The following is a 14,924-nucleotide window of genomic DNA, read 5'->3' on the forward strand; positions in this document are numbered from 1 at the left end:
TCCCGGGGACGACGGGAGGTTCACACGGAGGGGAGGGGGGAGATGTCACGGGGGGCACCGGTCGGAGCGCGGCTCACCGTCCAGTTTTCGAGGTGGCGGCGGACGGGAGGCGTGGAAGTCGGAGCGTCGAAGGAGAACGAGAAGGGAAAATAAACAACGACGACGACGACGACAATTAAACAACGGCGTTCGCGTCACGCGGGTGACCTGGCGCAGAGTCAGTCACGCCAATGAACCGGCGACACTGTCCGGCGTTTCCGCAGCGTTGGGTCGATCATCAACCGGACCGAGGCTTTTCACCCATTTTCACCCATTCGCGAGAGGGCAAACGAGGGCGTAAGATCAACGCCGTTAAACGCTCGCGTCGCTCACGCCATTGCTCCAGGAACTCCAAGAACGAGGGAGACGAAGACGAAGAAGACGAAGAAGACGAAGAAGAAGAAGAAGGATCTCGGTGCCGACACAATGACAGCGTCCGCCTCCGGTGCTCCGGGAGTGGCGAGGCTAACCCGGATTTATTTCACCCTCTACCGCGGTACCTCCCGTCCGAACGTCCGCCGTGCCTGTGGGGCTCCCTCCCGCCGCCGCCGCCGCGCCGCCCGTCCGGCGTCCATCCGCGCACGGTGCTCCGGGGGGCGTCGCGGTTCCTCGAGCGAGACCCTTTGTACCGAGCAGCGGGGACGGCGGGCGGAAAATATTTATATATATATATATATATATATTTTTGTTTTTAAATAAAAAAAAAAAAACCCAAAACTGTTTCAACCAGAAGACCGACACGCGAGCGGCGCGTCAGGTGTGAGCGGGGCGCCGGGGATGCGGGTGGAGCGGCCCTTCCTCCCGCTTTGTTGTCCTCGCGTCTCCGCGGCAGTGATGGAGCTCCGCGCGCCGCCGGGGGAGGCTGGAGGGGGGGCGGGGCCGCGGGAGGGGGGGGGGGGGGGGGGGCGGGGCCGGAGCCGGATGATTGACAGCTGCGGCGCCGCCGGTTAAAGAGACGCGACGTGTATGACGTCAAAAGTCCTCCAATTTCATTTCACGTATATATATATATATACAGTATATTGTTATTAATAATATCATATGTGTAATTATATTGTTTTTTTTTTTGTATTTTACATTATGTATATAGGGTCATTCTGTTATTGCTATAGCAACGCATTTTCCCTGGATGAATAAAGTACATTTATCAATTTATATCGTTTACTGCATATCACAGCTATGATGAACTATTCTATTTTTTGTGAACGTTGACTAGTTTTAAGTTGTGTTGACATAATTCACTAACACACATGAGTACTTATCATACTGCACTAACATATACACAAAAAATAACAGCAAAATAAAATGTATATATATATATACAGTATATATAGTATATTGTTATTAATAATATCATATGTATAACATTGTTCTTTTTTTGTATTTTACATTATGTATATAGGGTCATTCTGTTATTGCTATAGCAACGCATTTTCCCTGGATGAATAAAGTACATTTATTAATTTATATCGTTTACTGCATATCACAGCTATGATGAACTATTCTAGTTTTTGTTAACGTTGACTAGTTTTAAGTTGTGTTGACATGATGCACTAAGACATGAGCACTTATCATACTGCACTCACATTAAAGAAATAATAATAATAATAATTAAAACCCTTCACCACCTTGCACTTGTATCTGGCTAAATCGTTCGCTTCGGTTGTTTCCAGTCTCTCACGTAAGTCGCTTTGGGCGACAGCGTTTGTCGCTTCGCGTCCAGTCCAGCGCTGTAAACGCGTCGCAAGCTGCGAACGCGCTTGACGCGGCCCCACGCAGGCGGCCCCACGCAGGCGGCCCCACGCAAGCGGCCCCACGCAGGCGGCCCCACGCAGGCGGCCCCACGCAAGCGGCCCCAACACGTCGGGCCTCGTTCGATGCCGAGGCGACGTCCAACGCGGATCTGACTCAACGGCACCACCGCGCGGCCGCAAAACGCACGTGCAAGGATAACCTGCACTAGATTAATTTGAGGCAATAAAAAAAAACCAAAAACCATCACAGACGTTGTATGTAACTGGTACTTCGTATTTTCCCGTTGTGTCGATCTGCAGTTGTCGTTTCCTAGTCCCTGCACATATCCGGGAGTTTCCTTTCCCAGATCCATAAGTGTCATTCCCAGATTGATAATGAAGGAAATTGAATTGCTTGATTTCAGATGAATGCACTCTCGTTTCCTTGGTGAAAATCACACTCTCACTTCATCAGCATTATTAACAAGTGGGCCTGCGTAATAAAAGAAAGCCGGACGCCAGAATTAGAGACCAAAATGTTTTATTATCTTTAAACAAAAGTCTCAGTAATGTACAATAATTTTAGGCGCATATAATAAGACTTATTTTTATTCTATTTTTACATATGGTTCATATTGTTCCTCGAGCGGGTGATGAGATCACCGCGTGGGTCGACTCCGATAACCTCACAGTTTCACCCAAGTTTGTAAGTTACACAGTGGAAAAAACAGGACAATGTAGACGAAGACGACGCCGTTCTTGCCGCGAGACGCCGATGGACCAACGTGCCGGTGCCTCCCCCGGCGCAGGGGAACAACTCATCAGAAAGCAAATAAGTCAAGAGATTGAGGCAAAACAACCGAGACAGTAACGTTCAATATCAAGTCGTAGGCGACAGCTGGGTTCCTAACATAAGTCGTCTGCCCGTCTCCGTGACAGACATTGTGCGTCCCCAAAGTATCATAATTAAAAAAAAAAAAAAACAACAACAGTGATTATCTTATATGTGTGATCTCTTCATCTGTAAAACCCGCTATTAACGTCATTTTTTAGCATTGTACAGTATCATCTATAAATATAAATTGCAAAGCATACTTACAGCTGAAGCGCATGCACAACAGTGTATCGTACAGTGATATAAAACTATGAGCACTCAAATAATAAACCCAGTGTGTGTGTGTGTGTCTTCCTAAGCTTTCTAAAACGGGGAGGTGTCGGAAACGCCGCCTTCGCGCTCAGAGGAACGCCACGATGGGATCAGGATCTACACAAGTTGGAAGTGTGTGTTTGTGTGTGTGTGTGTGTGTGTGTGTGTGTGTGTGTGTGTGTGTGTGAGAATGAGCGCGTGGCGATTACGAAGGCGGAGGAGACCACGCCCCGGCGCCTGCGTTCCAGAAAGCCAGGGCTGACGAGCACCGCCGTGTGTGTGTGTGTGTGTGTGTGTTTTCCTTCTTCTTTCGTTTAAATGGGGCGTGGAATGCTTTGGTTACGTACAACGCCGGTCGTCGTGGCGATGGTGGTGGTTGGAAGTTTTCGGGCTACGGAGGGAACATGCCGGATGGTGGGACAATCCCTTAAACGCTAACCGAACACAACGGAAGCTTCTACGAGAGCCAACCTAAGAGGAGAGAAAGGTGGAGTTAGTCTCAAGTATTTTCACATGGAGAAAAGAACAAAATCCTGGTGCCATTTGACCAGGTGTTGACACACACTGTGAATTGAAGCAGGTGTCGGGAGGTGAAAGGGACAGTGCACAGTGCTGGTCAGTCACAATAACATGGGGAAAGTGGACCTGAACGACAAGCCAATGCCGCTTCGTATCTAGGGAACTCAGAATCGGAGCGGCGGCGGCGGCCCCGTCCTGGGCCTCTGCTCCCTCTACATTAGGGTCGATCTCGATCCACAACGCAAACCTTACCTGAGGGGTCCCGAGAGCAGTGTCATGCCGGTGTTGTGTAACGCTGTCGCCTTATCTGCATATCCGGTTCTTAATGAAGCCGTTTCACTCGGAATCCTTTAAATACGTCCTAATGACAGGATCTCGTTTTTTGGTTTTTTTTTTTTAACTCTTCGTGTCGTAGAGTGGTGTTCTGCAGGGTGTGAAGAAGCGGAGAGATACTCACTCTCGTGACAGGGGGGCCAGTGGAAGGCATTGGGGGAGAAAGCACACAGTTGTAAGTAGTACAAAAGACAAAAGACACAGTGCAAACAAACCCAGGCTTCGGCTAAAAACATGCTTTTATGGAGGGTTGTTTCTCCCACACGGGGCTGATTGTGTACAAACTCTCAGGCAAGTGGTCTCAGATGGAATGCGGCTGTATGAATTCCGACCCAACAAGGTACACTGTGCCCAGTAGAAATTCTCAAGACCTCTATACATTAAACCCTTAAAAATAACACCAGATCTGTACGCTGTATTATAAATAAGCCCCGCCCGCCATGTTGTGCCGAGTAAACATGAAGCGTTCGTCAGGCTCTGTACATGATCTGTATTCAAGTATTGTATACACATACAAAAACACTGAATAGAAATGAGCTCACAACCCAATCCATATCATTTCTAATGAATAAAGACAGAAAACACTTTGATTCAAAGGATTCATGAGTGTATTTTTCCTTTATGTTAAAAAAAAAAAATCCACACAATCGGGGTGTCATCGGTATGTTAATGTTTAGAGTACTTGGTGTTTTGTTTTTTTATTTCCTCATTTACAATATTTCTATCCTTTGAATCACACCCCATGCCTTTCAGAGATGGCGATATTAGTATTCTTTATCCAAAAACTCAGTCCTGTCTCAAAAAATAAAGTTAATGAATGTGAAAATCAATTTAAAAAATACAAAGAAAAATATATCCTTAAAAAGTTTAGAGGGAGGGACTATTTTTTTTTTTTGTTCTGTTTTCTGCACAAGCGTATAGGGGGCACACCTCAGATGTTACAATGCAATGTGGAGGAACTGTTAAATATCAGTGGTGGGAAGCCCCGTGGGCAAAGCATATAGATGAGAAAAAAATGAGTTTGTATTGAGGTAGCTGTGCTCTGCCTAGTGCAGAAAAACTGGCTTTTCAAATAATAATAGTTAAAAAAAAAACATCGGGGGTTGTATACAATTAAATAATAAATGTAAAACCACATTCAGTCCATGCTTGGGGGTCACAGAGCATGCAGCTTTCATTTTTAGGATAATTATTTTTGTACATTTTTGCATTCATTCCATCACTCCGCCTCACGCTGCTTGTCCATTGGCTCTGAAAGAAGTCTACTTTTATACTGAAGACACAATGGTAAACATTTTGAAAATAAATCAAGGCGGTCTCTCTCACGCTCGCTCTCTCCAAGCCACACCGGTCAATCCAAAGCAATAAACCAAAAAAAAAAAAAAAAAAGTTGCATAAAATAGTGTGAAATCTCTGTACAGGTCAATGTACTGCTTTTGAATATCTAAATTTGTATGAAAAAAGGGATTCTTAACAAAACATGGATTCCGTCGTTTAAGCAATAGTGAAATAAGACGGAGAGATAAATCCCAAATTATTTAAAAATACAAATTTAAAAGGCAATATTGACAACAACAAAGACAAAGCCTGACACAGTATTTTCTTTTTCGTTTAACCCAGCGAAAAAGGTCAACGGCTAGGGGAGTGAAGGTGGTATAACACTCACGTTTAAAGCCTCACCCAACCCCCCCCCCCCAAAAAAAACAAAAAAACAAAACAAAAAAAAAAAAAGTTTTTCCTCTGAACAAATGACTTCAATGTCACAAATTTTTATATTATTCATTACGTTTTGTGTTAAACTTGGTCCTTCTCGTGCACACTCGGCAGGCATACACAAGCACACACTCTAACTCTACACAAACACGCACACACACTAGCTATGCACACAAAGGTAGGCGGAGGGTTCGGGTGGGGTGGCGGGGGGAGGGCGGGTTGGGGAGGAGGGGAGTGGTGGTGGTGGGGTGGGGGGGTGGGGGGAGGGGGAAAGTCAGGGCTGTGCTCAAGTCAGTCAAGACCAAAACAGGTCGGCCATGTTAGTGTCGATGCTGTAGATCCAGAGCACCAGGGGGAGGGAGACGGCCACGAAGGGCCAGGAGATGCCCTCCACACATGCATAGAGGGAGCAGCCTTTGGTGCCGGAGGGACTCTCCAGGTCTTTACCCGGCTCCAGGTAGTTCCTGGCGGAGAACTTGAGCAGCTCGTCCAGCAGGATGACGGGCAGGGAGATCTTCAGCACCATCAGCCACTGGGTGAGGTTGAGGGGCGTGATCTGGAAGATGATCTGGAAATGAAGACAAGATAACGCTTCATTAAATTCTTGGGGGGGGGGGGGGGGTGTTAAATAAAATAAATATAAAAGTGGCGACCAACATGTTGCAGGATACGTTTTCAAGCCATCAGGAACGGAACGTGGTGTCGCTTCCTATTGACCTACCAAACCTACTAAAAAAGCAGTAGTAAAAAAAAAAGTAGCAAATAGTAGTTTTAAATGAAATGTAATATTACTGATACTTAAAACATGTATGTGGTGTGGCTTGAGGAGCCACACCTGTCCTGGGTCTCGGTAATTGGTGGATCCAGGATCACAGTGGCTGCATACCTGTTGCTCTTTGGTTGGTCTAACGAGCAACAGGTAAAACCCCCATGCCCACACACACTCAGGAGAGAGGAGCCCCTGTCATGACACATGCTCTATCTATCCAGGTGTTGTATCAAATAAATATAAGAGTTGGTGGCGACCAACATGTTGCTGTGAAAATCAAAGGAGGATACGTCGCCATTTTCAACCCATCCTTTTAAAAATGACCAGGATGTTGCGTCGCTTCCTATTGACCGACCAAACCTACTTAAAAAAGTAGCAAATAGTAGCTTTAAATCAAATGTAATATTACTGTTACTTAGAACATGTTTGTGGTGTGGTTTGAGCAGCCACACTTGTCGTGGATCTAGATAATCGGTGGAACCAGGATCAGAGTGGCTGCATACCTGTTGCTTGTTGGTTGGTCTAACGAGCAACAGGTAAAACCCCCATTCCTACACACACAGGAGAGGAGCCCTTGTCATGACACATGTTCTATCTGCTCCTGGGCTTATTCCAACCAGCTCTCTACAATAAACCGGTGTCTACAACCCGCCTTCTGTGTCCCTGTGCCGGAGGTCCCAGAAACGGCACTTATGTGGCGTGTGGTCGGCGAAACGGCCACAATGTTCAAAAATACACTAAGATACATGGGAAGTGCATTGTGTTGCCCTGACTTGAATTGACTAGAATACAAGTTTTCGAAAAGGAGATTTAAGGCTCGAACGTTTGCCCTATTGCTCTGTGAAGTCGTAGTATGAACAGCTATAAATGATGGGAACCAACATTTTAACAAGGCCTGGGTTGAAAAACAGCGAACCTGTCCATTCAGCACTCGTTTCTAAATGCCACGAGGCAAACTCAATTCTTAGCAAAGCAGGGTTCAACTTGGAACATGATAACTTTTGTCCCACGTGCTGCCATTGAAATAGTCCAACGTGCTCCACAAAAAGCGGGAGGCGAGGAGGAGGTGCTGCTGACCGGAAGAGGCTCCACGTAGAGGATGAGGAAGTGCAGAGACATGGAGAGGCAGATGGCTCCCAACAGCCAGACGTTCTCCCAGGGAGGCATACGCAGCAGCGACTGGTTCTCTGACACACTGGAGGGACAACACAGGTGCATGGCTGTCAACACAGCAACCATACAGACAGCCACGCAATCACACATACAACCGTACAAACAACCACACAGCCATACATACAACCATACAAACCAAACAACCACGCATACAACCATACAAACAACCACGCATACAACCATACAAACAACCACGCATACAACCATACAAACAATCACACATACAACCACAACACCACACATACAAACAACCACAACACCACACATAAACCATACAAACAACCAAACAATCACACATACAGCCATACAAACCAAACAACCACAATGTGCTATGCTGACCTGTTTAGAGCGTTGCACATCTCAATGGTGACCAACACGGAGAGCGCCATCGTCATGGGGTACGGAGACTCAAAGATTTCACAGTTCAGGCCCTGAAAGTCTGGATTTTCTGGGCCACATTGCAGGAAGTGGCTCTTTGGGGGGAGGAAAGGCACAGGTAGAGTCGTTGAGGCAAGTACCGTTTTTCTATCTTAATATGTAATAGTTCATCCAAACAATGTATCAGGGTGTTCGGGGCTGCTGGTACTGACCAGTTGGTAAAAGGTGATTCTGGGACCATCCTCAGCAGCAACAAACCACCATGCAGCGGCACCAACAGTCGCAGCACCAACATAGCCTGCAGACGTAGCACAACCGCTATCAGACTCACGTGTATGTGACAAACAATCTCTTAAACTTCACCTCGATGGTTGTTTCCAACAACTATTAGCTATTATTTAGAATTTACATGGAGTCGCTTGCATGAGTTTCCTATTACTACTTTAATTACGTTAAGACAACGAGGGGAATGTATACTTGTAGTCAGCCAAGTGATTGGATTCAGAATATTAGCAATATAGCTTAATAAAGGCAGAGCCCTTCTTCTCCTTCTGGTCTTTTTAAGAAGAGTTGCACTCCGACCCTGAAGGGTGACACCTTTACTGAAAGCTGAGGACCAACGGAATCCGATGGGGGCGGGATCCAATGACGTTTGTCTGACTCATATGAGGGCAACTTAATCGACGTGTAGCTTTTCCGACTCACATCCAATAGCCAAGTATCTGAAGAAGAGCCAGCCGGAGATGAGGGGCTCCCTGGCGTTGCGCGGAGGCTTGTTCATGATGTCCAGGTCGGGGGGGTTAAAGCCCAGGGCCGTGGCAGGTAAACCGTCAGTCACCAGGTTGACCCAGAGCAGTTGCACCGGGATCAGGGCTTCAGGGAAACCCAGCGCTGCAGTCAGGAAGATACTGCACACGGAGGAAAGCCATCAGTGTGTGTGTGCAGATGGAAGACACACTGTGTGCATGCCTGTAGGTGTGTGATATTGGCAAATATCACACTTTCTATCTGCCTGTATGACAAACCACGATATGGACGATCACCATTTTGCTAGTTAAAAAAGTACAACTAAACTAGTAATTACACACTTATCCATTTAGACAATATTGTGAAAATATAGCACACAAAAACAGAAAAGAGTGAACAAAATTAATGGCAAGAGTCAGGGCTCAACACTTAGTTTTTCAAGTGGTTGCTTTTGATTGCCGAAACTGAAAACACGGTTGCCATTTTTAGTCCAATTATAATGAAATAATTAAGATACTATGCAGTTATATGCCGGATTAGTAATGAAAATGTGACATAAAATAATGTTTAAAAGCTTTATTAAAGTAACCGCGAAAAAACCCCCAACTTGTAGTTTGTCTTTTATCTGATTCTTTAGAGAATTTAAATCTTCAGAGGGGAAGTAACACAAGTCGAGAGAGACAAGAGCTCTGGTAACACCAGTTCCTCTGGTCTCACTGGGCCTGTGTCTGTCTTACGCCTACATGTATGTGCCCACGTGACTAGAATTTTTTTTTACGAAAACTGAAGACATTTCCTGTATATGTTTTACTTTATTTTAGTTCGTTTTGTAAGTCCATAATATCGTTTCAGTTCGTTTATATTTTTCTGTCTAGTTTTAACTAAAATGTTTTTTTTTCACACACTAGTTTGGGTTTTACGTTTAGTTTTAGTGAACTGTATAGGGATATTTGTATCGTATTTTGTATTTTTCAAAAAGGGTCTGAAATATACTTAAGGTGGTAGCCGATGGTTTTCCAGGTTCCCATGAACGCATCGCTTCTGACACGCATTCGTTTTCCGAGCCTGTGAACGCAGCATGGCCTCCTGCTTTAGACCAGAGACTGTGTCCGTCTTTGTTCCAACATAACATCAGAACAAGTTCACTAGTTAAACCATCGCGGATGGCGTCGTTCCCTCGGACTAATAAAAAAAAAAAAATGCTAAAACGGGTTGGCCCCCACCCCCACTTCAATAAACTTTAATAAGATGACGTGTGTGTGTGTGTTAATTTAAAGCCATGTCTCACCAGACGACCTCGCCCACATTGGAGGAGATGAGGTATCTGATGAACTGCTTCATGTTGTTGTAAATGGCCCTTCCTTCCTCCACAGCCGCTACAATGGTGGAGAAGTTGTCATCCGCCAGCACCATCTCAGAGGCCGTCTTGGCCACGGCCGTCCCCGAACCCATGGCGATGCCGATCTCAGCTTTCTTCAGAGCTGGCGCGTCGTTAACGCCATCCCCAGTCTGTAGAGAGGAACCGCAAAACGAAAGGGGGAAGGATTCAACAACCACATTTCTATTATTAGAATATATATATTATTAACAGACATGTTTGTATTTTTGATATTGAGCTTCTGCACGTGAGGATTACATGAATGAAAAGCAGATCACTCAAATTCTATCTGTTTTTACAGAAATTAAAACAGAAATTCAAGAAAAAAAAATCCCAAATAATTATGGACCATAGCCATATGAATTTGCCACAAACATAACAAAATTACAAAAAAAAAACAAAAAAAACAACAAAAAAAAATATTACGATTCTGGAGCAATTCACTCTGGTTCCCAATGCTCAAATAAAAAAGTTTAGGCTGAAAAAAATATACATTTCTTTCAACTTTTCCATTGACCTAACTCACGGCCTTACCATCGCGGTGATCTCATCGTAGGACTGGAGGAACTCCACGATCTTTGACTTGTGCGAAGGCTCCACGCGGGCGAAGCAGCGGGCCTTGACGACGGCCTCCCGCTGCTCGGAGGGAGACAGGTCGTCAAACTCCCGTCCGGTGAAGGCCATGGTGGAGACGTCGTCCTGCTCGCCGAAAATGCCGACGCGTCTGCAAATGGCCACGGCCGTACCTGGGGAAAACGAGAGGACGCCGCTTGAGTCATCCTCCAAGACCTGCCGGGTCAAGCCGGGCTCAAGGATACACAACCTCAGCCCTGATAAGACTGTCGCGGACATGGTTTTTGAGGAGGGTGACAAAAAATAAAAAAAAATAAAATCTGATGGGGGGTCCCATTGATTAAATATTACCAAATGGGGTCCGGGGCCCTGAACACCTTAAAATTGAGGGCCCCGACATGAAAAAAGGTTATGGAATCATCGAATTAGAACAAAGCCTTTAGAGTGTGTGTGTGTGTGTGTGTGTGTGTGTGTGTGTGTGCACGCGGTGTATGAAGATGAACTCCATGTGACTACAAACCCTTATTGTCTCCAGTTATCATGATGACTCTGATGCCAGCCAGACGACACAGTTTAATGGAGGCCGCCACCTCCGCCCTGGGGGGGTCCAGCATACCGACACAGCCGACGAATGTCAGATCTCTCTATTTTAAAAAAAAAACAAAAAAAAAGGGGGGGTTACAATGTTTGCTCAACCACTTATGTTTTCAAGAAATCAATAATCCCAATTGTCAAATCAAGCTTGCAATAATTAAGCAATGATCATTATTACACCATTATTAAAAGACATGGGATCTTAGTCAGGTTAGAGGCGTCGTTAACCTGACTGAGATCCCTGAGTGGATCTTTATTATTTATGGTGTCTGCAGGTATCCCAACCACAACCAGGTTCGGACTGACGCAGAACAACAACAGATACCGTATAAGCAAACAAACACAAAATATAGACAAATAAAAATATATCGCTAAATAAAATCAGAGAAAAAAAAAAATCTGACTTTTAGGGACTGATATTTGTCCATTTGAAATCATGGCTTCTTTAACTAACTGTATGTAGACACCCTGGACTTTAGTGAACACATTAACCACTTCAAAAAATAAATTAAAAAGCACCAAGGAGAAAACAGCAAGTCCTCTCGCAACCGCACGTCCTGCCTGGACCGACCGCGCCGCTCACCTCGTAATCGATGAAGCGGGTGCTGTCCTCCAGCACCAGATCCTCTTTGTTCATGGGGTTATCCTGGGTGGCGAGCGCCAGGCAGCGCAGGGTGTCCCGGCCCGTCCCGTACTCCCTGATCACCGACATCAGCTTCTCCTTGATGCAGGGGGTCAGCGGCACCTTGCTACTGCCCACGCGGACGTGGGTGCAGCGGTCGATCACCCCCTCGGGAGCGCCCTGTCACGGGGGAGCAGAGTCAGAGAAGACTGAACACAAAGTCTGACCAGGGAACATGGGCAGGTATAAAAAGATTTTAAAAAAAAACAAAAAAAAACTTAAATGAAGATTTGGAATTTAACTATTTAGCATTTTATCTTATTGTAATCTGTATTATCAATTGTTCTGCCTGATTCATATTTATATGCTCGTATTTTGCGTTGCTCGTGAGGATGTAGATATAAATAGATGTACAGAAATGTAGGGAAAGATGGAAGACAAAAATATAAGACATCATAAATAGCAACACAAAGATGCAGTAAGCCGGGAGCAGTGCAATCAGACTACTTTGTTCCATCAGCTAGCATTGGACTGTTCCATGATCAGAGCGCCTGGTCACTCACCTTAACGAACACCTTGCCGATGGAACTGCGGACCTTGTTGGGGGTACAGTACACTGACATGGACTTTCTGTCCCTGGAAAACTCCAGAGTAAACTCCTTCTTCATCAGCTGTTTAATAACCTAAAGAAAAAAAAAACAAAAAAAACAAACAATGATATCCCATCGTCAACATTGAAAAAACAATGTAAAAAAGGAAGAAAAGATACGCACAGAGTTGCAGGCGTTGGCTCTCTCAATCTTGGACAGGCCCTTGACGTCCGTGTCGAACACGTTCATCTTCTCCACCAGGCAGGAGAGCGCCGTCTCCGTGGCTTCACCAACCTTCTCGTACAGGCCTTTGGCCTGAAGAGGAAAACACCAAGAGGGAGAGATCACCATGAGGCTGTCACCGTTTGAAACGCCGCCTCAATTTAGTACAATACTGAGTGGCAACACAAGTTTTATTTAGCATGATTATGACATCATAAGTGCATTACAGACCTCATTGTAATCCAGTGAGGAGTCATTGCAGAGCGCACAGATGGAGGCCAGCTCCACCAGGGCGTCGTAGTGGGAGCACTTGACCGGTTTCCCGTTGTGGAAGCTGAAGGTGGAGCATCATGAGAGAGGAAACGTCAGGGTTCCAATGCAGGTCTCAATTTAAAAAACAATCGATCGCACAAATGTATAGTAAAAAAAAAAAAGAAAACGAGACATGAGCGGCCATGATGTTCATAAACACACTGTACTGCACGTCACGCAGGACTTTGGCTTCAAAGTGTCACATTTCTAAAAGACAACTTAAAAAAAATAAATAAAAAAAGTTTCCTTTTCAAGTATAAACGAATTTGCATCCACTCCTCACTTTATTTTATTTTTTTAACTTACACTTCTCCCTCCGGGGCGTACGTGGACCCAGTGATGGTGAATTCTTTCAGGGAGCAGCCGTCATTCTCGGCGTGGTCAATGATGAACATCTAGGAAACAGAGGAACAGCGTACGGGAAACCGCTTAGCGACGAAAACACAAACACAACGACAGAACGACGTCAGCCTGGGAAACGGGGCGGAGCGCCGTGTTTTTGTTTTTTTTCACATTTTATACATGTTCATGTAAACACACACACACGTGGAGGGAAGAGGGAGGATACGACATGGAGGACAGGACGTCATGCATCCACACGGTGGCAGCAAACCACTCCCACTGGCAACACAACGTCACCCGGATACAAAGAGAACAGAAGCAGAGATGCTGAGACACAGCAGCCACTGCGGCCTCTAGGGGGACGGGGGGGGGGCTTGATAAACGTCATCTGCAGCACGGCGTGCACCAACACATCCTCCGTATGCTCTCTCAGCACTTAAAGCTCCGGATGAACCTGAACGACATAATGACCTCGTTCATGAGAACCCTCTGGGGAAGTGATCCGTGTACAGACTGTTAGAACACACATTTTAAACACACGTCTTCGTGACATCATTTATGTGCCTAGCACAATGAGCAGGTGAGTGGCTTATTGTTTTGCGCAACATTTAAAATTGCCGGTTATTTCATGAGACATTTCGGAGGAACCGCCTTCTAATATAACATGGTGACTAATGACGAAAGTGAAGTGCGTCCACGTTGAGGCAACCACAGGTCACGACGGAACAATAAACTGGGCAGCATGCCACACACACACACACACACACACACACACACACACACACACACACACACACACACACACACACACACACACACACACACACACACACACACACACACACACACACACACACACACACACACACACACAGTTGAGTGGACATAAATTCATGAAAATAAAGCCTCTGAAAAGTAGGGCACGAGAGACAGCCAGGATTTAAAAATGAAAAACAAAGTAAAAATAATTTGACCTATGGATAAAAATCTCCGTGGGAGGGAGAAATAAAGAGCAGCTGACGAGCACCCTCCCCTCTAAATCCATCCCACTCGCCTTCAGGAAGCAACTCAGTGCCCAATACACACTCCAATACCAAAACACTGCTTTACAATAAAAACAGCCCTCAGTCGTCTTTTTAAAAAGGAATATTACGCGATGTGTTCAATCTTTCGCTTCAAACCCAAAGGAAATTACTTCCTTTAGATGCATTAAAATGAGTTTGTGGTGGAAATGTGGTCGGGAATGACACTGAATCTTCCAGATGTGGCTCATACATTTTTATAACTAGCAGCACCAGCACCACTTGCAAATATGCCAACCTTTTTTTCCTCCTTTCGCGTTTGTTTATTTATCTAAACCATCATGGTACATCATGTGAAACACTCGGAGGGAGCGAGAATTGGTGTGTGTGTGTGTGTGTTTATGTGTGTTGCGTGAGCAGAGACCCAGACAGGGGCGTGGGGCGGCTCCTTCCTTCGGGATAATTACACGATGTGCTCCTTTTATTTTGCTCCTCCGCTCTTTTATCCTTTGTTGTGAGATTACAGGATGGGGGCCCTCAACAAATGGAAAAAAAAATAAGAAGATGAAGAATAATAATAAAATGCCTAATTAAGCCGTTGTTATAAGCTAACCTCCGCGGTGCCCCCGGTGAGACCCGGGCGGCGGCGTGCAGCTTGTGCTGCTGGCGGAGCCCGGAACACCTGGAGAGTCCGGACGGAGCCTCTTCCAGAACACTG

At 45.5% G+C, this 14,924-nt stretch overlaps 1 protein-coding gene across 2 annotated transcripts in view; it reads right to left on the reverse strand.

The window, feature by feature from the left end:
- Positions 1–2,307: 2,307 nt before the first annotated feature.
- The window catches only part of atp2a2b (ATPase sarcoplasmic/endoplasmic reticulum Ca2+ transporting 2b), a 39,139-nt gene continuing 26,522 nt past the window's right edge, over positions 2,308–14,924 (reverse strand). The window contains exons 11-24 of one of the 2 annotated variants that reach the window (XM_080018099.1): positions 13,149–13,237; positions 12,762–12,864; positions 12,492–12,623; positions 12,282–12,401; positions 11,680–11,898; positions 11,023–11,146; positions 10,464–10,675; positions 9,840–10,060; positions 8,510–8,712; positions 8,017–8,102; positions 7,766–7,899; positions 7,331–7,448; positions 5,932–6,052; positions 2,308–3,390 (exon numbers count right to left, since the gene is read on the reverse strand). In XM_080018099.1, coding sequence (XP_079874225.1) covers positions 3,377–3,390; positions 5,932–6,052; positions 7,331–7,448; positions 7,766–7,899; positions 8,017–8,102; positions 8,510–8,712; positions 9,840–10,060; positions 10,464–10,675; positions 11,023–11,146; positions 11,680–11,898; positions 12,282–12,401; positions 12,492–12,623; positions 12,762–12,864; positions 13,149–13,237 — 1,896 coding nt within the window. In that variant the 3' untranslated portion in view covers positions 2,308–3,376. Of the gene's footprint in view, positions 3,391–3,491; positions 6,053–7,330; positions 7,449–7,765; positions 7,900–8,016; positions 8,103–8,509; positions 8,713–9,839; positions 10,061–10,463; positions 10,676–11,022; positions 11,147–11,679; positions 11,899–12,281; positions 12,402–12,491; positions 12,624–12,761; positions 12,865–13,148; positions 13,238–14,924 lie in introns of those variants that run through there. The other variant, XM_080018098.1, reaches the window with a different exon arrangement.

The sequence above is a fragment of the Zeus faber genome (genome assembly GCF_960531495.2).
Source record: "Zeus faber genome assembly, chromosome: 17".
Lineage (NCBI taxonomy): Eukaryota > Metazoa > Chordata > Actinopteri > Zeiformes > Zeidae > Zeus > Zeus faber.